Here is a 23,205-nt window from a genome sequence, read left to right on the forward strand (position 1 = left end):
TTTTTCCCATTCAAACTCCTCAGCATCAGTCCTTAAATGCAGATACACTTATAGACTGAGAACATCACAACTGAGGAAGGAGCACTTGATCAATATATCAAATAAATTAAACCACTGGAGTATTTTTTACTAAATAACACTAACCAACACTATTCTTTGCACTGGGTTAATGTATGTAAGTCTCATTGAGATGGGAAATATGGAAACAAAATTATACTGACAGTTCATCAGAACTGACTGAATTTTGTGGGTTAGTCATGAGTCGATGCAAGAGGAAAGGTCACCACAAAAAGTGAAACACAAAAAAACATTTAATTCAAAAAAAAAAAAAAAAAAAAGAACACATACAAGGAGCCACACAGAAATACTTAAATTAATTTAATCAGTAATATTTACATAAGAGAGGCCACTCAATAAACTGTGTATAGAATATAACATTATTAAAAGAAATACATTTGAAATGTATTGTTATTGCACCTTTTTTGTAAAATGTCATTGTTAATTCCAAAAAGATCCTGAAACACATTCCAAGTGTATTTATTAGAAAGTATGCTATTGCAATGACACAAACCCTCAAACTAAATCTCCTATGTAAATCAAAGAGTCAAAATTAAAACAGTTACACATATACTTTAATTTCCACTGAGCTAAAGTGTATCTACAAATCAAAGATTCATCAGAGAACTGAGAGGAAGATATCAAGGTGTGTGACAAGCCTCTGCCTTTTTATCCTTGGTTAGCAAGTACAAAGAAAAAAATTCCCCTAAAAAAGAATTATAAATCCACAATAAATGAACAATTTCTGAAACATTACTTTTTATAAAACGGTTAGATTTAACACAACACAAAATAATTGTATTTTACAACAATATAACTTTAGACAGTAAAGTAGGTTTTGATTGAGGTAATTACATCATGGTGCGTGTACAAAGTAAAACATAAAAAAAATAGATTTTCATCTGTTTTTCTCTAAAAACACAACCACCTGACCAACACGTTTAATTTTGTTGTCTCTGTAGTTTTACTTCCAAACTGCTTCAGTGAGACCAGCCCTTTGTCAATGAAATTTTTAATTTTCCCTCTTGTAAAGCCTTTATCAATTGACCTATTTGTAAACACAGGCTATTCTATGTAATTTGCCCGCTCCATCTACCTGAGAAAAGTCTAGTATGAGATTAGACTGTCTTGCAGGTAGACCATTCTCTCCAGACTTTATCCGGACTGTTTGCTAAAGGTAAACCCCAGATTTTGTGTCAGTTGCCCCCAGTGATTCTGGACAGCTTTGGCCAGCTGGCCAATACATGGCACAAAAGACTGCTAGGTTTGGGTAGTGCAATATTAATTTGCGATAGAGGTTGGACCATCACATAAGCTAATTTACAAAGCAGAAATCATTCTTTCACCTCTATTGGGCACTTAGTTCTCTAATTCAAGAAAACTTGCAGATGCTAATAGATTTTTTTCTTGCTATCTATTAAACCAGTGGTATTGGAACTGCTAAACTCTTTCAATAATATGTTACAAATTGTGCCAAGATTACATTTTTGTTGTCCATATTAAAGGATTAGGGATAGGTTGAATTGTTACTTTGGGAGGAAGTTGAAGAGTGGTATTGCTCTTCTTGAAGTATAATTGATTGTGTTGCACTTCTTCATGAGAGTCACAGCACTGGCTTTTGAAAAAGTTAAGCTCCATGGCTCTCTCATAGGCTTCAATTATGTTAAAGTGAGTCAATAAAACGTCTTACCAGTATACCTATGCTTTGAATGTTCAGTTTAGTCTTATAGACCATATAGGTTTGTCTTGTTAGTAACATCATCAGTGCAGCCAATGCTACACATATTCTCCCACTCAATGTTGAGGATTACAAACTCAACCAAGAAGACTTTGCATCAAAAATTTGTGAGAGAATGCACCTTTAAAGAAATTAAAAAAAATTTGCTCTAAAGTTATTTCAGTAACAAAGGAACGTGATGTGTTACTCAACATAGTTCCTCAAAATTTGATCAGGGAATTTTGAGTTTTTCTTGCTTCTATGATCTTTCACTGCATTACACTGTAAGGGATAAAGAAAGGCTTCCTTCAACACACGGAAATGTATCTCCAGTACAATGCTGTATTTTACCGTCAGCATGACCTCACTTCACACTAGAACAAACCCATACAACATCATATCCCCAATCCACAACAGAGTATACAAAGCCATCTTTCTTTGGGACCAACAGTCAAGCGCAAACAAGACAGAAGGTGATTCTCACAAGAATCAAGGCACAAATCTGAACATGACCTAAAGCACTTCACTTAACAACCTGTTAGCCCTCATTCATCACTGAAACACATACAGTACAGTATATCTTCTAGATCTTCATTACTTCCAATTTGCTGGAAGCCCAGTCAGTTGAACAGTGAGCAAGGGGTAATGTATTGGGATTCTGAGCTGGCTTCTTTGGGCCTTTTCTTTCAGAATGTTTATTGGAAATTAAAGGATGTTGGAGAGAAGTATCGTAAGAGCAGATATTCAGAAGGTAACCATGGTTCCAGAAGTAAAGTTCTATTCTATGTCATGTGTAAAGCACACAAAGAGAGAGAACACTAGAACTCCTAAAGAGCACTTTAATAAGAAATATCCAATCACAGGTCTTAAATTCTGTTCACAGTGCTAATATCGACACCTTGAAATTAGGATTAAATGTGCAGTTGAAAGTTCAGTAAATCACAAAAGGATCTATACTGTGTCTGATGCAGGTAAGTGGAAGGTTTGAATTTTCCCTGAAATGGTAATGGATCTGCTCTGACAACATTGGGCCTCATTCACCAATATCTTCTTAATAATTCCCTTTAATTTGTTCTTAAGAAGTTTTCTAAAAAATATATATGTCAGATTCATTACACATTTTTAAACTGCAGAATTGTTTGCATCTGTGTTCTTATATTAATGAAGGCCATGTGTTCATAAGTTGAACTCATGTGCCAGTTTTTCCCAATTAGCATAGGTTAACATCCTGTCAATGCCCATTAAAGGGCATGAAACTGCAGTGCTGTGTGCACACATAGAAATCCCAGAAACTGAAAAGAACATTTAAGAAACCAAGAATGAGTGAATGTAAATCTGACGACAGCACCATAATGTACTCAAACCACAGAAAAGTTGTTATATTTTGTAGTATAAGCGGTGGACATAAAAGTTACACATTCAGTGAAAGCTGTATTGGGAGAAAGTCGCATAACTGAAAAAAAAAAAAAAAAAAAAGATTTGAAGTAAAAATTAATATCGTATCGCATCATTAGAAACACTGCAGGTCATCCTGCATCTGTTGATACTCGACCTGAGACTGACTGGAACCATTGGGGGTGTGGCTGCATCTCCTGAGCTATCTCTCGTCCCAGAATAGAAATAAACTCAGTTTTCAGAATTAATAGGCTACACTTGGACGTAACATTTGAACTAGAAGCTATAGCAGTAAAACTATGGAACATGACACATTCAATTTGCAAACAGCAGTACATAAAATCTAAAGATGGGTGACAATGTTTGTGACTGAATATTCTCCTCGTTCATGTGTTTAAAAAGTGTTATCTTTTGCAGGATTGACCAAATATTCACTGAACTGAAATTTGTCTGTCTTTTTTTAAGATAATAATAATATTGTGGTAATTTAGATCTTACACAACTGTAGAACCAAAATTAACACAATAACATATAATTTTTACATAATCATTTAAGTTGTGACTGCCTAGATTTCTTGCATAGGAACAAATCCTAGATATGAAAACATTGGTGAATGTCAGAATCTTCATTAAAAACTTTTCAAAATCTTCGAGTTAACGGTTGGTGAATGAGGCCCATCGTCTTTAAAAGAACAGAGTGCTTGTTTTTTGTAATGCAATATTCATTTGTGATTAGAGATTAGACCATCACATAAACTAATTTACAAAGGATTTCTACTTTGTAAAATATTTTCTGTACCGTTCAAATAGTTCTCTTATTCATGTAAAGAAAACTTGCTGATGTTAATAATTTTTTCTTGCTATCTATTAATCCAGTGGTAATGGCTCTGCTCAACTCTTTCAATAATATGTTACAAATTGTGCCAAGATTCAAATTTTGTTGTCCATATTAAAGGATTAGAGGTTGTATTGTTACTTTTGGAGGAAGTGGAAGAGTGGTATTGCTCTTCTTGAAGTACATTTCATTGTGTTGCATTTGTTCCTGAGAGTCACAGCACTGGCTTTTGAAAAAATTAAGCTCCATGGCTCTCTCAGAGGTTTCAATTATGTTAAAGTGTGGACCAGGTTAAAATAAAGTACCTGAGACTACCAGCCTAAGACTGACACTCCGGACTGACATTAGTAAACACTTACGTTGCCATGTAGACAAACTGAATGATACAACACAGAGCACATTTTTGACATACATTATGACTCATATGTCTGAGTTCATTATGTATGTTGGTTTCAAACTAAAATGTGAACCTTGAGTTAGCAGCAAAATCCTCACTCGAGCTAATTTCTACAAAAACTTTGAATTCCATTCTCATAATAGATCATTTGTATTCAGTTTACTCCACACACACTGTTGTCCATGTGGTATCCAGATTTTGACTCTGCACACTGCTATGTAGACACCAGTTTCACAGCAGCACCGAAACCCAGAGACAACTTCTAAAGAATTCGACTTTTGGACAGAATGGTTTTCATGTTCCTTTTAAAGGAGCATTTTATGAAAGGTCATTTGAGTCAGGAGGGAAAAAGTTCTGTTAGCTTAAAAGAAAATTAAAATACTCAGTAGGTCAAAAACAATACCATATAAAAATGGCATAATTTAGATTCTGAATAAATGTTCATGATTTAAATTTTTAAATGTCAAAATAGTACTTTACAATGTCAATATTATGAGATAGTAAGTCATATCTCTGAGGAAAAATTATGATAAAATAGTGACTTAATACTATCTCATTCTTGTAAGATAAAAGCTTGCATAGAAATAAAAAAGAAGAAAAATTAATTTGAAAGTGGTAAAACTTTTGACATATTTTGTCATTCGAAATACTTTGTTTTTAATTTTTCAAGCAGAAATTATCTTTCATAGAATGTCCTATAAGAAAATGACATTACTTGCCACATACAATCACGGTTAGTAACATGTATTATAGCTTTCCCCATCATTACTGTTCTGATACTATGTTTTTGCATATGTTTCAATGTTGACTTCTACTGACATTGTCAATCTACTGCACATAGGGATGACCTAGAGTCTCATAGGCCAGACACATGAGCAGTCAGACACTTCATATAAACAAGTCCACACACTGATATCATAATTAACTAAATCCTGGTGAAATATGAGAAACAACTCTTGTATGTTTAACCATCATATGTCCAAAAGGCACATGTGCTGTGAGATAGCATGGGACTTTTCAGTGAGGTTGGTGTGTATATCTACATACATTTATTGAACAGTTTAGTATCTTTTCTGCTTAACGTCACTTAAACCATTAACAAACATACAGGCATGGTAAGTATATCATGGACTTAAGCTGGCCTCTCGATCTGGGTTCTGTGTTAAGTAAGGGGAGGGGGATCCATTTCCCTATACTATATATTTCAAACCACATCAAAGCTGCATTCATAACAGTAAATGATAGATGAATTCTTACTGAACTATTACTACTTGCTAGAACTGTATTTACCCTCAGCCATAGCATTAGGAAGTGCTGGGAAATAGTGCTTAATTGAGCTTGGCTGATAACAGTGACAAAACACACATGAATGTAGCTTTCACCCTCATAAGCCGATCAGCAAATTCCACACCGACAAAATAAAATTCCACACCACTGCATCCAAATCCGACACTTAGGTGAAGTCATAACGTGATAATGACTGTAGAAGCTCCTCCGTCAGCTCTGCAGCTGCTCTAACTGATTCCTCATGGATCAGAGCAACACTCTGAAAAATCCTCATTTGCTCACAAAGGACACCAACTATTGTTTAACTGAAAGTAAACACAGGAAGTTGGCGCTAAATGCTGGGGATCTTCTTTTGGGTATAACTTTTTTTTATTATTTAACTGTCAACAGAGCTTGTTTAGCACTGTTGTCTGCTTTAAGCCCTTGTTTAAAGCTAACACAAACCAAGCTACAACCCTGAAATATATTTAATTGGAGGCACAGAGGTTAACTTGCTGTCAGTTGAAATGTTGAAGAATCCTTTCAATGGACAACAACCATACACTTGACAACATTAAATGTGAGTGGTTTTACTTGGAGTTAAAATTATTTTTGTCCAACTAAATCAAAGCTAAAGACAAACCTCTGTCTCTTAAACAGCAGTGCAGTCCACACACCGTTTTGCATCTCAGTTTACCATTTAACCTATAGAGTAATAATGTTCAGTGGTGATCTGATTTTAAAAATAACTACCAACAGTACTTGTGTGAATATAGTGCAGATGAAAAATACACAACTTCAGCCTTGCTTGTGTGGACACTGATAGACAACCACTGTTAGTCCTGAGTATTCAAACCCTTGCAGTGAATGTCTTTAAGGCTTCACTGTATAATAAATGAGTATATAGAGAAGTCTTGTGACAAGGCTGTAATGTGACATTTTGCATAAATCCCCATCATCAACACTATGGTGCTAGAGTTAACAATCTTATCTAAATCTTATTAGTATTCTTTGTTATCCAGTTAGGACTGCAAAAATAATAATTAATCCCTACATGTTTGTAAGATTGACAGAAAAGAGAGCGAGAGATAGGGGGTATCTGTGTGTATCTGTCACCAGCCCTCAGAAGGGAGTCTGTAGGTGTGTGTATTGCTGTGATGGTGTGGAGGAGGTGGAGGAGGATGTGTTGGGGGTGGGGCTGTTAGCCAAATGGGAGGAAGGAGAGGTGTCAGAGAGCTGCAGCTCCTCCAGCTTCTTCAAGTACTCTTCTCTGAGGGCCAACAGCTCCTTGTAGCGTTGCTCCACTGGACTCTGATGCTGAAACACAAAGCACACACATGCGCAGCCACACACTTTACATGACAGTTGAAATATACCTCCCATTGCAGATGGAGTAAACTAATATTGTCAAACTTTCCAAAGTTGGGCTAATTAGCATGTTTTGACTCATTATATTTTTTGTTAATGGATGTTCAAACATTATTAACCTTATATCACAATCAATCTTTAAGACACTCACAATCTACTCATTAAGCAAAATGTCAATGGGTACTGGTGAGATCATCAGACCAGAAAATCTATTAGGCTGAATCTGAATTATGAATTGGAAACGTTAACCTTGGCTGAGAGAAACTGTGTTGTGTTTGAATCAGAATTGATTTTAAAAAGCAGTATTTCAGACCATCAGTGCATATATTTTAAAGCCCTCCCCAGACACCTCTCTATATTTAGACCTATCTCCAAGTTATAAACTTTTATTGAAAATTTTAGAAAAAAAAGTTTTCACCCAACTGGTTTAATTTCTAAACAATTAAATTAATGAAAATCTTTTATCTGATTTCAGCTCCTTGCTCTGGTCAAGGTCACCAGTGACTCACAGCTTGCAGTCGACAAAGGCCTGTCCACTTCAATATTACCCTCTTCAACTGCAGCTCAGTCTCTGATACAGTGGACCACAATATCTCAATTAGCCATCTAAAGAATTTTATTGGCATCAGGGATGTGGCTCTGGATTGGTTTTTATCTCTGATGTGTTGGATAGATCCCTCTCGGTTCACTTGGAGATGGCTCTTTCTCTTGTGCCTCTCTTTTGTGGCGTGCTAAAGGGGGTAACACCCGCTAACTTAATAACAGCCCACAAACGTAATAAATCACAAACGCAATACAAAAATGCAGCTTTTAATGTAACAATCCCAATATTGTGATACATTTCCCATAATAGCTACTAGAAACGTAACACGTAATCTGTTACATTTGTGGGACGGTGAAAATCTTAAGCTTTGAAAATTGTAATAACTTCACACATATGCATGCAGAGTGGGTCAAGACATGTTAAAGCAATGCTGTGAGTTACAGAAACATTGCATGCAATATAGGCTTTGCATTAACAAGTCCACCTTATACCTTCTCTTCCACTTTCTCTGTTGTTCTCTATCTCTATCTCTCTCAAACATGCACGCAGCTTTCTCATTCCTTGTTATTTCACAGAATTGATTTGTGGCACCTAAATCTATCTATCTTTTTTTGCAAAGGCATAACACTTCTTGTATTGAGGATTTCTCTGCAGCAGGTTCATCTTTGTTTCAGTAGCCTACTTGTTCCTTACCACGGACAACACAGGTCGATGGTCAAGGCCCTGACCCTGTCTCTTTACTGAATCTCTTAAGTGTCCGAGTTTGGGTAGGCTGGGTGTGGGTCTTAAAAACCTTGTCCCCCTTCCACATTTAAAATAGTTTTTTTCTTCTTTGTTGACACATTAACAAACACAACACATCATTCAAAAGAAAAATATTTTATATACACTGCAAAAAAATTAAGGGAACATTTAAGCGTCACAGTATAATACCAAGTCAGTTAAACTTCAGGGATATCAATCTGTCCATTTAGGAAGCACAAGTGATTGTGAATCAATTTTACCTGGTTTGGTGCAAATTATGCGGACAACAGATGCAATGGAAAAGCAAAAGTAAGACAGCCCCTTAAAAGGGAATGGTTTTACATGTGGTGGCCACGGTCAATTGCTTTCTCATTTTTTTTCCTCTAGTTTTGTGTTGTGCTAGTGTGCTTGTCACTACTGGTTTCATAAGGCAGTACCTGCAGCCCAATCAGGTTGCACAGATAGTCCAGCTCGTTAGAATTTCATCAACCCAGCAGCAGGACCGGTATCTGCTCCTTTGTGTGAGGAGAAGCACTGGAAAACAATGACCTCGAGCAGGCTACGAGTGTGCATGATTCTGACCAAAGTGTCAGAACCAGATTCCATGAGGGTAGTATGAGTGCCCTCTAGTGGGACCTGTGCTCACAGCCCAGCTTGATTGGCATTCGCAACTGGCACCCCCTTTTCTTCACAGACGAGAGCAGGTTCACACTCAGCATGTGACAGACGTGAAAGAGACTGGAGACGCAGTGGTGAACATTGTGCTGCCTGTAACATCATCCAGCATGACTGGTTTGGTGGTGGGTCAGTGATGGTCTGGGGAGGCATATCCTTGGAGGGCTGCACAGGCCTCCATGTCATAGCCAATGGTACCAGGATGAAATCCTCAGAACAATTGTCAGGCTTTATGCTGGCACAGTGGGCCCCGGGTTCCCCCGGTGCAGGACAATGCCTCATGTGGTCAGAGTGTGTAGGCAGTTCCTGGATGACTAAGGCATTGATGTTATTAAGAGGCCATCATGTTCGCCTGCCCTAAATCCAATTGAGCACCTATGCAACATTATGTATTGGGGTATCCAACACCGCCAAGTACCGGCACAGACTGTCCAGGAGCTCACTGATGCCCTGAACCAGATCTGGGAGGAGATCCCCAGGACACCATCGGCCAACTCATCGACTGCATGCCGAGACATTGTCGGGAGTGCATACAGGCACCATACACACTACTGTTGCTACATCATTTTGTTCTCAACAAAGATTAAAGTAAAGATTTTTAACTTGAACTAGGGCTGCGAAGCAGCCCTGAGTGGGCCTGAGCACTTGCAAACTCGGGACCTGGCAGTTGGCAGTTGTGCGGTCGGGCAAAACGGCTGTGTGTTGCGTGCATTTTGCGCACCATGATAAGGATAAACGCTTAACTTCCTGAGTCTGTCATGCAATGCCGAACCAAGCCCACCAATAATGCATCAGGGTCTATGCCATCAAGTGCAGACCACAAGGTAAACATTTTATGTAAATCAAATCAAAGTTGTAAAACAAGGATTACTTCCTGCCAGTAGGTGGGGCTATAACTATCACTACATACAGACTAATAGATCTGTTAAGCTCAGGGCTCTGATGAAGCATGACCAATTCAAGGTGAGTTAATATCGAGATATGGTGCTGTTCAGGCCTGGACTCTGATCTTCGCTTAAAATTTTTGTGCGGATTGGACAATGCACAGTGGAGTTAAAAACAACTTAATTTCCAAACTGTTCAGCAGTTTAGGCTATGACCCTGAGTTAATAATGACATAAGGAGCTTTAGGTTTTAATTTTGGTGCCAATTGGACAATCAACAGTAGAGTTAAATACAACTGTCATCCAGTCATGTTGTAAAATTTTAGGTGGGCCGTGTTCCATGTAAATATCTTTTCAGTATATCTATTATTATTAAATAACTATTCAGCCAGAAATATCTACTGAACACATCCTGTACAGGGAGAACATACTTGTAGATCGCTCTCCCATGTGTAACTTTACATCCTGTCATGTCAAGTAGGTTGATTTGGTGTCTGTACTGAACTTGTTTAGGTGTAATTGGCTTTAAAGGTGGTTTAGAAATTTTGCTCTCAGCACTGTCTGGGTGTGCTTGTTGGACAGCCTTCTCACTCAATCCAGAGTACTTCTCTCTCAGCCTGATGTTTGTGTTCCATGCATCAATTGTGTGGCATCAATTCCTCACTTGGTGAGTTCCAGGATATCCTTTTGCACAAAATGGACTCTCTGTCATAACTTCATACCCCATACTCCATTTATGTGCCACAAAACAATTCTGTGAACTGACAAGGAATGATAAAGCTGCAATGCATGTTAGAGAGAGACAGAGAGAGAGAACAACAGAGAAAGTGGAAGAGAAGGTAAAAGGTGGACTTGATAATGCACAGCCTACATATTATATTATAATGTTATTAATAACATACACAGAGAACTGCTTTGATACATTTTGACTCGCCCTGCCCAAGCCCGTGATATTTTCTAATGAGGTGACTTGAACCCATTGGCGGGTGTATGAGTAAATAAACAAACAAAAATGACTACAAAGTTATTACAATTTTGAATCCTAAGATTTTCACCAACCCGCAAACATAACATATCACTGCAAATGTAATAGCTAATACATTATTACGTTTGTGGGATTATTACATTAAAAGCTGCATATTTGCATTATGTTTGTGGGCTATTACGTTGGCAGGTGTTACAGGGGTCTTTTTTGTTTCCCACCTTTTCACTATATATGCTACTATGATGCCCTTGGAGAAAATCATGGACAGACCTGACACTGATTTTCGCTGCTACGAAGATGAAAACGGGGCATGTTCTAGCCCAGTACCACTGACCTATCTTGTACCATGAATTGAAAAATGGGAATCATATGGTCCAACATTTTATTATTATTAGTAATTAATTATGCTTACTCAATTACTGTATACAAAGTTGAGTGACTACATTACTTGTGTTGCAATTTCATGTTACTTTATACATCTACTTCATTAGATCTCAGAGGCAAGTATTTTAGTACTTTTTACTCCACTATTATTTTCTAACTAGCTATTTACTATTAGCTAGTTACTTTACAAATTAAGATTTTTTGCATACAAAACATATTCAGAGACAGTCAAACCCTGCTTTTTACATTAGTGCATGTGTGATAATAACATATAGCAACATACACTGAGTGTTTTTATTGTAAAACTGGCCAACTTACCATCTGCATTATTTGAAATTAAGTTCAAAACATAATTGTTGGCATACAATTCAGATAGCTATGTCTTACAAATTAAGCCTGATTGACATCAGTGGCGCTAAAAACAGTGGGTCTATGTGCACAACACGTTGATTGTTTCAGTATTCTCCGAAACTCCAGGGGTTGTACACTACCACACACCAAACATTCTATGAAGAAGCAGGAACAAGTCACCCATTTTTACAAACCAACATTGCTATGCACACAGCCCTCTGTTGCCCTAGGTTACGGCATCTTACATTGGAGAAACAGCTGATCTGTGTGTGGCTGTTAAAAGGGAAAAGTCCACCTTTGTCCTGTCTGTGTCCCGAGTTCATGAACCATTTATACTGCGCTGAAAGGCCCACAGAAACTCATAAAATGCTTAGTACACAATGGTTTTGAATTTGACTCAAACTTAAAAACATCGGACAATAATAAGTGAGTAAACCATAAACCATTAAAAAAAAGTGGTGTAAATGCTATTTGCTTTTGTTGTAATTTTAGAGGTATGTAAACTGTGTTTACCTGAGTTTACCCCCCACTAAAGCCCTGGGGGTATGGCATGGCCCAAGGAAGAAGCAATTTACTTTTCTTTTGGTGTGAATTCAGATAAACAGACCACTTTCTTTATCATGGCAAGAAAGGGCATTAGCCTTGGATGAGTTCTCAAAGCTCCCTTCTTATTATAGTTATTGCTGTTCTTGTAATCATACCTGTTGTCGTATGCGTGGGTTCCAGCGGATGTAGTATGTTACCCACAGCTCTAGGTGACGCATGCTGGCAACAGGGTAGAGGACCCTGCCAGACTCAGGGGTGTAGAAGGGGTTTAAATAAATGTCCATCTTGCTGTTGACCAGAGACCACAGAGACACTGTCTTTGACCTCACCTCCTGGCCCACAGAAAGAGTGTGACAGTTTGTTACAGTTTAAAAACATTGCAACCTGAACATTTCAAATATGCTTGCATGCATGTTGTAGAGTAACTCAGAGCAGGCAGTTTGACATGTCTTTGTGGTCTTACATGCTGGTCTCGTGCACTCTCACAGTTGTAGAGGAAAGTCCCAAAACGACAGCTGTAGAGATGATCCAGGATTGTCAGCAGAAGCCGCTCATTAAACTCAAAGGCTGTAGGAAACTGAGAGGAGAGTTAACCAGTTAAAATTAAAAAAATATATATTCTGAACAGGAAACCTCCTTTGATATATTGGCCCTTGATTTTGTTATAGCAGCAGGTGGTCCTAAAATGAAAAAACATCTCACACAGTTCTCCACAGTGGATATATTGCTAGTACCAGCAGGGCCATCCTCTGCAAACTATGTGGTGGTAGTTAATCATTTTGAATAAAGACAAATTAAAAATACATATACTTAATAATGATAATCATACAATACAATAACGGTGCAGTTTAAGTACAGGTACGTTTTTACATGCTGCACCTGATGGATTTTTATTTATTCATTTATTTATTCATTTATTATTTAGTTTTTATTTGGGTATTTTACTCTGTAAAGATTATTTAGGTAAGAAAGACACAGCCATACTTAACCATGGTTTAATAAAAATAAATAATAAATTAGTTTAATGTTTTGTGTTCCATGTTTCTACTGTATTGTGCATATGTACTGAAAACGTGACCTCAAAATTGATGTACATACAGAATTGTGATTTTTTTTTGTACTGTTACACCCCTATATGTCATACAAAATTCTTTAGTGCACTCCCTAAATTGTAATGTGAAACCCAAACTAAAGGGGACAAATTTAAACAAAGACATGAACCTTGATTAAAATTTTGCTGTGTCCTATGAATGTGACTGGAAGAGTATTAAATCACACCACCCTCTGATCTATTTTCCACTTAAACAGCAATATTGCATATTGAGCCACTGCTGCTCATAATAACTCAAGTGATTTGAAAGCCTATTGGATAATATTCTTCAATCAGTTCAGCTTGATGATTCAAACATACCTGTTTAGTCATCTGCCATACACAGTCAATGAACTGAACAAAGATGGGCGATCTGTCCTGATCTGCATGGTTTTTGTCACCATGACCTGTCCTCTACACACACACACACACACACACACACACACACACACACAAACACACACACACACACACACACACACACACACACACACACACACACACACACACAGGAAGGGTTCATACTACTTGTATTAAGCCATTTCTTGTATACTTCATTGTTTTAAAACAATCGTAAATGGATATGGATTTACATTAAAAGACCCAACGCTGAAGTAGACAGTTCTGAAGATTAGTTGTAAAAATGTTACTTACTGAGGCGAATTTGTGCCCAAAGCTGATCCATTCCTTCTCAATCAGCACCTAAAACATCACAAAAATGTTCATCGTACCACTGGGCGGCTATAGCTGAGGGGTAGAGTGGTTTGTCCTCCAACTAGAAGGTCCTTGCCCCCTCATAGATGTTGAATGCACTAATTATAAGTCGATTCGGATAAAAGCGTCAGCTAAATAAATATAATATTATAAAGTAATGCCAACTAATTTCTCTAAAGTATAAGCGCTGTAAGACCATTGCAAAGGTGCACTGAAGATTTGCTCACAAGGGGTGTGAAATTGGCTTTACTTATATGTTTGAGTTGTTTCCTTTTATAGTCTTATCCCTTCAGCCACTGACCTGGAATCCTCTGAGTGTGCGGTAGTGACTGTCCAGCATCAGCATGGCCAAAGAGGTGAGCTGGGCAGTTCTATCCCAGCCATCACTACAGTGTATCATCACTGAGTTTCCACTGGAAACCTTGTCTGCTACTTGGATGGCTCCTGACAACACCAGCTACACAAATAGACGGAATTTAGACGAGCATTTACATTTTTTGAACACTTTTTTTATGTAAACAAAGTCTTTCTTACCTTAACATGTTCTAGCCAGTGTGTAGACTCTAGACTGGACAGCCAATGTGATTCCTCAACATTTGGGTAGACGATGTCTTTGAGTTTCTTCAGGGATTCCCTCATGACATGGATATTCTGGATGTCTAAGAAGATGAGCTCTGCATTTTGGTACTCATCACCCTCATAGCCTCCCCCAGTGGCCTGTGAATTCATATAATAAAGGTTAAAATGGTCTGTATTTTTAAAGGACATTCCTAGTCTTGATGACCACTCAAAGCGCTTTACATTAGTGCATCTACAGGTATGTGCAACATTTTCTCTTTCACACAACAATCACACACTGATGGAACAGCCAGTCATGGGCAATTTAAGTTGACTATCTTGCCCAAGGATAACTCAGCACACAAGGATGAGGATAAATAAATATAACTAGAGATGCAAGCAGCACTTATGGGCTCTCGCACACATAACACGGCAGCTTCAACCACAACACAGCCTAGGCAAAACAGCTCACTTTTAGCGTGCATTTTGTGCACCACAGGAAAGATAATGTCATTGTCAATTTTATTTATACAGCACATTTAAAACAACTTGGTTGAACAAAGTGCTTCAAAGGTACAAGGTACAAGAGGACCGTAACAAGCAATACATCAAAATTAAAATAGAAAAAGATAGAAAGTAGAATAATTTAAAATCAAAATAAAGTCAAATATAAGATATACAATAAAATAAAATAGAATCAGCTGGGATAAAAACTTACTCAACTCGAGGACAAAGCCAAGGTGAAGAGATGTGTTTGTAATTATTCGAAGTGTGCTTGAGAGGGGGCAGATGTAATGTGGGGTGGTAACAGTAAAATGTATCCTGTGATGAACAGGATACATTTTGGTCTATGTGTGATATGGTCTATGGTACATTTTTCTTTCTAGTCAGGAGGCGAGCCGCAGCATTTTGGACGAGCTGCAGGCATTTAATATATGATTGGTCTAAGCCCACATACAGGGAATTGCAGTGGTCGAGTCAAGAGATAACGAAGACATGGATCACTCTTGAGGTACTTTTGTAGGAGATAGGCCTTTACTTTGGCGATGAGTCTTAGTTGAAAGAAGCCACACCTGACAACTGAGGAAATTTGCTTATGCAGACGGTGTCTGCCTCCCGAACCCAGAGTGGGAGCTGGTTCCACAGGAGAGGAGCCTGGTAGCTGAATGCTCTACCTCCTGTTCTACTCTCTACAGACTCTTGACACATGTCTGCCCTGGATATTACAGGTGGGCAGTGGTCCTCCTGGGCTCCTTGTACCTCCACAGCCGGGGAGTTGCTCTCAAAGCAAGCGTAAAAGTTGGAGCCCTAGTAGTGAGACTCCATTTTGTCCCTGTACCTTCTCTTGGCACTGCTGATAGCACTCTGGAGCGCTAACCTGGACTTCCTGTTCTCCTCAAGATCACCTGAGTTGAAGGCGACAGTCCGTGCTCTAAGTTTGGCATGGACGTCCCCATTAATCCAGGGCTTCTGATTTGGGAATGTACATACAGGAATCCTCGGTACAACATCATCGATACATTTGCTAATGTAGCAGATGACCGTGTATGTGTTGATGTTGTTGTCCTTGAACACACACCAGTCCGTAGTACTGAAGCAGACCTGTAGAGCTGAGTATGATTGGTTGGACCACAGCTGAATGGTCCCAGTCACCGGCCTGTCACGTTTGGGTTTCTGCCTATAGGAAGGCAGCAATAGAACTTAGACATGATCTGATTTGCTTAATGAGGGGTGAGGGAGGGCCTTATATGCATCCCGGAAGGGAGTGTGAACATGGTCGAGTGTGTTTGTGCCACGCGTAGGACAGCTGATGTGTTGATGGTATCTCGTCAGGACTTTCCTCAGCTTGGCGTTGTTGAAATCGCCGGCCACAATGAATGCCGCCTCCGGCCGTGAGGTCTCTATTCTGTCGATAACAACATGCAGCTCGTCCAGGGCCTGGTTAGTGTCGGAATGTACACGGCTGTTATAACGGCCGATGTTAACTCCCTCGCGAGGTAATAAGGCCGGCATCATTAGGTGCTCCAGGTCCGGAGAACAGCCCGAAGAAATAATCTCCACGTCTGAGCACCACAGGTTGTTCACCATGCAGCAGACACCTCCTCCCTTGCTCTGCCCAGAGTTTATTGTCCAATCCTGGCGATGAACGGAGACCCCCTCAGGAACAATGGTGGATTTCGGGATCAAGCCAAGTCTTCGTGAAAACTTTAACGTTACAAAACTTAATGTCCCGTTGTAAAAACATCCTGCTCCGAAGAAGACATTTGCACGCATGCACGCACGCACACAATACGGTTCATTCTTATTGTACAGAGATCATATTGTTTATGAATTATGATTTTACTGTGAGTGCATTTGTTCAACTGTTTATATGTTTTGTTGGGTTGGGAAGAAGTTACAAAGTAGGACTTTCTTAGATAAATAAGGAATGATGGAGAACAACGTAGAGATGGACGTCTATTTCAGTTGGCAATCGCCTTCTCCTTGCTTTCAGCCTTTCAAGTCCCCTTTGCTATGAGAAACAACAATCTTCAAGCTGCAACCTACAAATTGACTAAAAATGGCAAGTTTTGAGTTGGATCAATCACACATGTTTTTTACCATTTACTCTGAGTAGAATTAGCCATTTTAATGACTGTGATCACCTCCCCAATTGCATATGGAAAGCATTTTTTCTCTCCTCTAGAGGAACGATAATAGGGGCAGCCAAAGTCTGGCTATGTGAGACTACTATAACTCTACAAGACTTAGATGGTGACAGGCCACAAGTATCCATTCAAATGTTGATAAAATCTGAAAGAAAAAAAAAAGATCTAGAAAAATGCAACTTAATACATGCTTCCATTAACTAATGCTTTATGAATATTAGAAGAACACGTAAAATATACAGGTCATATATAGTTGTGTCTTTGCTGTATTCTATTGAATACAACTTTTCCCCCTCAGCCATGCATTGAAATTGTTTTAATATTTAGGTTTATTACATATCCTTCATTCAAGAGGCCAAAATCATGTTTTTTTTAGGCCACTGTGACCTTTACAACTGAATTCAAATCAGTTAATCATTGAGTACAATTGTATTGTACGAAATCAAAATACATTCCCGACGGGCAGTCCTAATACATCACAGTCACAGGGACTTAAGGTCACTCTGACCTTGCCCTTTTGACCTTCAACCATCAATAGCCAATCAGTTCATCTTCAAGTGCAAGTGAACATTTGTAACAAATGTGAAGAAATTCCCTTGAGATATTGCGTTCACAGGAACGGGAAGGACGGACCGATAGACAGACAAACCAAAAACATTGGCTTTCGTTGGAGCAGAGGCATATACATTTGTTTAGGAAAGTTATTTAACAAACATTGTAACCATATTTTGTTTCAGCTTCTCTAATATGATAATTGGATGATTTTCTCTCAACTGACAGATCAGGAAGATTATCATCAGAATAATCGATAATGAAAATAATCCTGAATCACAGACCTGATTGTAACCTTTAAAAAAAAGAAACAATCACATCAGAAATATTAAATATAGTATATGATGCATGTTAAAAGTAGAAGCTTCCTCAAGGGTTAACATTTCATAGTGACATTTCAGAGATGAAATGTGGTGCTTTTTCCCCATTTCAGATTGAATGATGCAGACAAGTAACGCTCATGAGATGGTAAACTGCTGTAAACCCTCCTGCCTCTGTCAAACCAACCCTCTTTCCCTTCACACCTTGTTGGCCACTGCGTTGACGTTAGGCCTTGCGTCATATATGGTTAGCTTGGTAGTGTCGTTTGCCTCCCTGATCAGGTCCAGATAGCGCTCATCATCCTTGTTCCTTTTACCAGACATGCCAACCAGAGGCTGACTGCAACGGACAATCACTGCCTGGTTCTCTCTGTGGATCCATGATAGAACCTGAGGCAAAAAAAGTCAGATGAGACATTTGCAAATGTGACTGGTTATTATAGGTAATGGTATCACTGTCAGATAACTTTTAATGGCTTCCGGGGCAACGGTCAGAGTTTAGGATTGCTGCTACAAACAATTTGACTTCTGAACCATACTGTCTCTTACCAATTAAGACAGTGTCAGGGCTACATATTTATTTAAAATGTGTAAACAGACAAAGTCAGCGTGAACCTGTCTCCTCTACTCCAGCTCTGCTCACCTGTGTGTGTCACTTTTCCCCCCATACACACAGAGCAGAGAGAAACTTAACTGTGAATGCAGTACAGACTCTCACACTGAGCAATGTCAATGGATGTCATTTCTTAAAAGGTTTAGATAGATAGATAGATAGATAGATAGATAGAGTACTTTATTCATCCCCGGAGGGAAATTAAGGTGTCATAGCAGCAGCTTGTGTATCGGAACACAACAAAACACAATGCAATAGAACAAAACAAAACAAAACAAAACAAAACATTTAGGTAAAAAGAACAGAAACAGAAACACAAGATGAATAGGCAGACAAGTAGTGCAGTGGCAATATGATGATAATAGTAATAATGATATGATGGTAATGTTATTGTTAGACAGTATATAAGAATATTAGTACAGTATATATTTATATATATATATATAGTATACAATATAACATAATATATATTTATATAGACAGTAATTATACCAATATAATAGCAGTATATAGTAATAATGGCAGCAATAGTATATATAATAATAATAATATAATAATACTATTATTAGTAGTAGTAGTGATAATAATAATATAATAATAGCATGTACACATGTATAAATATGTGTATATAGACTTGTAAATCCGAAGAATATACAGAGAATATGCAGAGTATGCAGAGTATGATATAATATGATATGATATATAATATATAGTAGGGTATAATTATAAGTACTTGACTATACAATATACTGGCAGTGTAAGAATACGTGGACTGGATGTGCAAAAGACAATATTATTGTATAAAAAGGTCTGTAATATTAAAGTGGTTTAAATTAACACACGTAGTGTAGTGCAGGGTACATGGTGCAAAGGTGACAGGTATATTAGTGCAGTTCTGTGATGGTGGCTCTGACAGAGGTAGATGAGTTATAGAGTCTTATTGCGGTTGGGAGGAACGATTTCCTGTATCGCTCCTTAGAGCAGCGGGGTTGGATGAGCCTGTGGCTGAAGCTGCTCTTTAGCTTGTCCAGTGTTTTGTGGAGGGGGTGAGAGGGATTGTCCATGATTGCCAGCAGTTTTGCCAGCATCCTGTTCTCCACCACCTCCTCCAGGGTGACAAGCTTAGAGCCAACCACAGACTCGGCTTTCCTGATGATTTTGTTCAGTCTGTTGGCGTCCTTTGCCTTGATGCCCGCACCCCAGGACACCACAGCAAAGAAAATGGTGCTCGCCACAACAGACTGATAGAACATCTGCAGCATCTTGTTGCAGACATTGAAGGACCCGAGCCTCCTCAGGAAGTAAAGCCGGCTCAGGCCCTTCTTGTAGACGGCCTCTGTGTGAGTGGACCAGTCCAGTTTATTATCCAGTGTGATACCCAGGTACTTGTATGCAGGTACCACCTCCACATCCGTCCCACCGATGCAGACAGGAGAGGGCACGGGCTTGTTCCTCCTGAAATCCACCACCATCTCCTTCGTCTTCTCCACGTTGAGCTGCAGGCGGTTCTCCCCACACCACTTCACAAAGCGGTCGACCAGGTCCCTGTACTCAGCCTCCCCCCCGCCCTCAACACACCCCACAATGGCCGTGTCATCAGAGAACTTCTGCAGATGACACGACTCAGTGCAGTGCTTAAAATCAGCAGTGTATGTGGTGAAGAGGAAGGGGGACAGTACAGTTCCCTGGGGGGCCCCGATGTTACTGATCAGACGATCAGACACACAGTTCTGTAATCTCACAAACTGTGGTCTGCCCGTCAGATAGTCATCGACCCAAGTGATGAGGGGAGCACTCACCCGCGTGCCCTCCAGTTTGGCCTTCAGCAGTCTGGGCTGGATGGTGTTGAAGGCGCTGGAGAAATCAAAAAACATGATCCGGACTGAGGTGTTGGGTCTGTCCAGAGAGGAGTAGGCCTTCTGCAGCAGGAAGATGATTGCATCATCAACCCCAACATGGGGCTGATATGCAAACTGCAGGGGGTCTTGTGATGGGCACACCAGTGGTCTGAGGTGTGCCAATACCAGTCTCTCCATGACCTTCATGATGTGAGAGGTCAGTGCCACCGGCCTGTAGTCCTCCAGTGCAGCAGGGCGTCCTTTTTTGGGCACTGGGACCAGGCAGGATGTTTTCCAGAGCACTGGCACTCTCTGAAGGTGTAGGCTCAGGTTGAAGAGGTGCTGGAGGACTCCACAGAGCTGGCTGGAACATGCCTTCAGCACACGAGGGCTGATGCGGTCCGGTCCAGCAGCTTTCCTGTGTTTGAGCCTCTCCAGCTCTCTCCTCACCTGGCTGGCTGTGATGTGCAGTCCAGACTGGAGGGTAGGGGATGTCAGTGGTGGGTTTGAGGGTGATGCAAAGAGGTGTGTGTTGCAGGAGGTGGTGGTGGTGGGGGACTGTGGGTGATGTGAGGATGTCCCGGGGGTGGAAGGTGTGAAAAAGTCTGCGGTGAAAGCCAGCGGAGGGGTGGGGGGAGATGGTGACGGGTGTGGTGTGGGGCAGAGGGTGGTGGGGGGAGGTGGGGGGTTGTTGCTCTGAGAAGCAGTAGAGGCAGTGGAGGCAGTGGAGGCAGTGGAGGGTCCGCTGGGGGTGGGGGGGTTGTTGTTGAACCTATTGAAGAACGTGTTCAGCTCGTTCGCACGTCGTTCATCCCCCGTTGCTCCCTCACCTCTCCTCTGGAAGCCGGTGATCTCCTTCATCCCACTCCAGACGTCTCTGCTATTGTTGTCCTCCAGTTTGTGCTCCAGTTTTCTTCTGTAGTTGTCCTTGCTCTCCCTGATGCTGCGCTTTAGCTCCCTTTGTACCCGTTTGAGTTCTGCTCTGTCCCGTGATCTAAAGGCTCTCTTCTTCTCGTTGAGAAGGGCCTTCAGGTCGCTTGTTACCCACGGTTTGTTATTTGGGTAACAGCGGACCTCTTTAGTGGGGATGGTGTTGTCTATGCAGAACCCAATGTACTCAGAGACACAGTCAGTCATGCCATCAATGTCCTCACCATGTGGCTCATACAGAGCATCCCAGTCTGTGGCCTCCAGCGCTCCACGCAGTGTTTCCATGGCCTCAGGAGTCCATTTCCTCACTGTCCTCACTTTGACTGGGTGCCGCTGAACCACAGGCTTGTATGATGGGGAGAGCAGGACTAGGTTGTGGTCTGATCTGCCCAGTGGTGGCAGGGCAGTGGAGCTGTATGCATCCTTAACATTTGCATACAGCAGGTCCAAAGTCTTATTGTCACGGGTGGCACATTTTACAAACTGGAAGAATGTTGGGAGTGTGGATGAGAGGGAAGCATGGTTAAAGTCACCTGTGATGACGATGAAGGCCCCGGGGTGTTGTGTTTGTAATCCTGCAGTTACAGTGTGGATGACGTCACACGCTGCTGCTGCGTTCCCAGATGGAGGAATATAAACAGTGATGGCGAAAACACTGGTAAACTCCCTCGGCAAATAATATGGACGAAGTCCGACTGCGACGAGCTCGATGTCCGGGTTGCATACACGCTGTTTGACGGTGACGTACCCGGGGTGACACCACCTGTTGTTCACGAGCACGGCGAGACCCCCTCCTTTCTTCTTGCCGGTCGCGGTGGTGTCTCTGTCGGCTCGAACCGTCTGGAAGCCGGGAATGGTGACGTTGGAGTCCGGTATCTGCTCGTGCAGCCACGTTTCCGTGAGACACACAATACTGGACTCCCTGTACTCCCTCTGCGTTCTGATGAGCGCTTCCAGTTCGTCCACTTTATTTGCCAGCGACCTCACGTTTCCAGTGATAACTGCAGGGATGAAGGGCTTAAACTTCCTCTTCGCCATCCTCCGTTTAAGCCCCGCTCTACAGCCCCGCCGTCTCTTCTTTAGTTCCTCCGGGATGGTGGGTCTCTCTCCGGCCAAGAGGGGGGTGTGCCTCAGGGCCATCAGCTGGTCGCGGGTGTAAACAATGCCGGCGTGTGTTGCCGGCATGCTTCCAGTGATCCGAAGAGACCGAAGTGCGGTTAAAAGTGATAAAAAGTGTCCAATCGGTTGCAAAAGCATCTCGTCTTTGTGCGGCACGAAGATGCACAGAGCAGTGCAAAAATAAATATAAAAAACAAACAGCAAACGTAATAAAAACACAAAAGACCGACAGTAATACACGGAGCAGCTACGACAGGCTCCCGTTAGTACGGCGCCATCTTGTTAATTTCAGCACATTTTTACAATTACACTATTACTGACAATCATAATAATTTTGGTCACTATAATCAAGATCTAAAATGTTCACACTGTTTGATATCTATTTTAGACCAGAGGCCCTAAAAGTTTGCTGGTTGCCCCCAAAGACTTCGTTGTCAGATGATAGTGATGTACTCCAAGACTATACTCTGTTGCTTACCGGTATGCGTCCTCTTGACCTGAAGGCTGCAACTCTTCTGAGGTCCTCCTCTTTACTTTTAAAGGGTACAGCCAGTACAGTAGGATAGGTGTCGCACAGCTCATAGTTCTTATTAATGAATGTAATACGCCACTTGTTATTAGGTAAGCCCTACAAAAAAAGACAAGATTATCATTAGAAATAGATATTTTTACACAA

The 23,205-nt window shown here is 40.5% G+C and overlaps 1 protein-coding gene across 2 annotated transcripts in view; it reads right to left on the bottom strand.

Moving 5' to 3' along the window:
* Window positions 1–365: 365 nt before the first annotated feature.
* mtm1 (myotubularin 1) overlaps window positions 366–23,205 on the bottom strand; it is a 63,423-nt gene continuing 40,583 nt past the window's right edge. For both annotated transcript variants that reach the window (XM_069518508.1, XM_069518507.1), the window contains 9 exons: window positions 23,008–23,157; window positions 18,234–18,419; window positions 14,486–14,668; window positions 14,253–14,408; window positions 13,892–13,939; window positions 13,559–13,651; window positions 12,611–12,724; window positions 12,303–12,479; window positions 366–6,983 (listed from right to left, as the gene is read on the bottom strand). In XM_069518508.1, the coding sequence (XP_069374609.1) occupies window positions 6,789–6,983; window positions 12,303–12,479; window positions 12,611–12,724; window positions 13,559–13,651; window positions 13,892–13,939; window positions 14,253–14,408; window positions 14,486–14,668; window positions 18,234–18,419; window positions 23,008–23,157 (1,302 nt within the window). In that variant the 3' untranslated portion in view covers window positions 366–6,788. The remainder of the gene's footprint in view (window positions 6,984–12,302; window positions 12,480–12,610; window positions 12,725–13,558; window positions 13,652–13,891; window positions 13,940–14,252; window positions 14,409–14,485; window positions 14,669–18,233; window positions 18,420–23,007; window positions 23,158–23,205) is intronic.

The sequence above is a fragment of the Paralichthys olivaceus genome, chromosome 22 (genome assembly GCF_024713975.1).
Source record: "Paralichthys olivaceus isolate ysfri-2021 chromosome 22, ASM2471397v2, whole genome shotgun sequence".
In the NCBI taxonomy this organism is placed as follows: Eukaryota; Metazoa; Chordata; class Actinopteri; order Pleuronectiformes; family Paralichthyidae; genus Paralichthys; species Paralichthys olivaceus.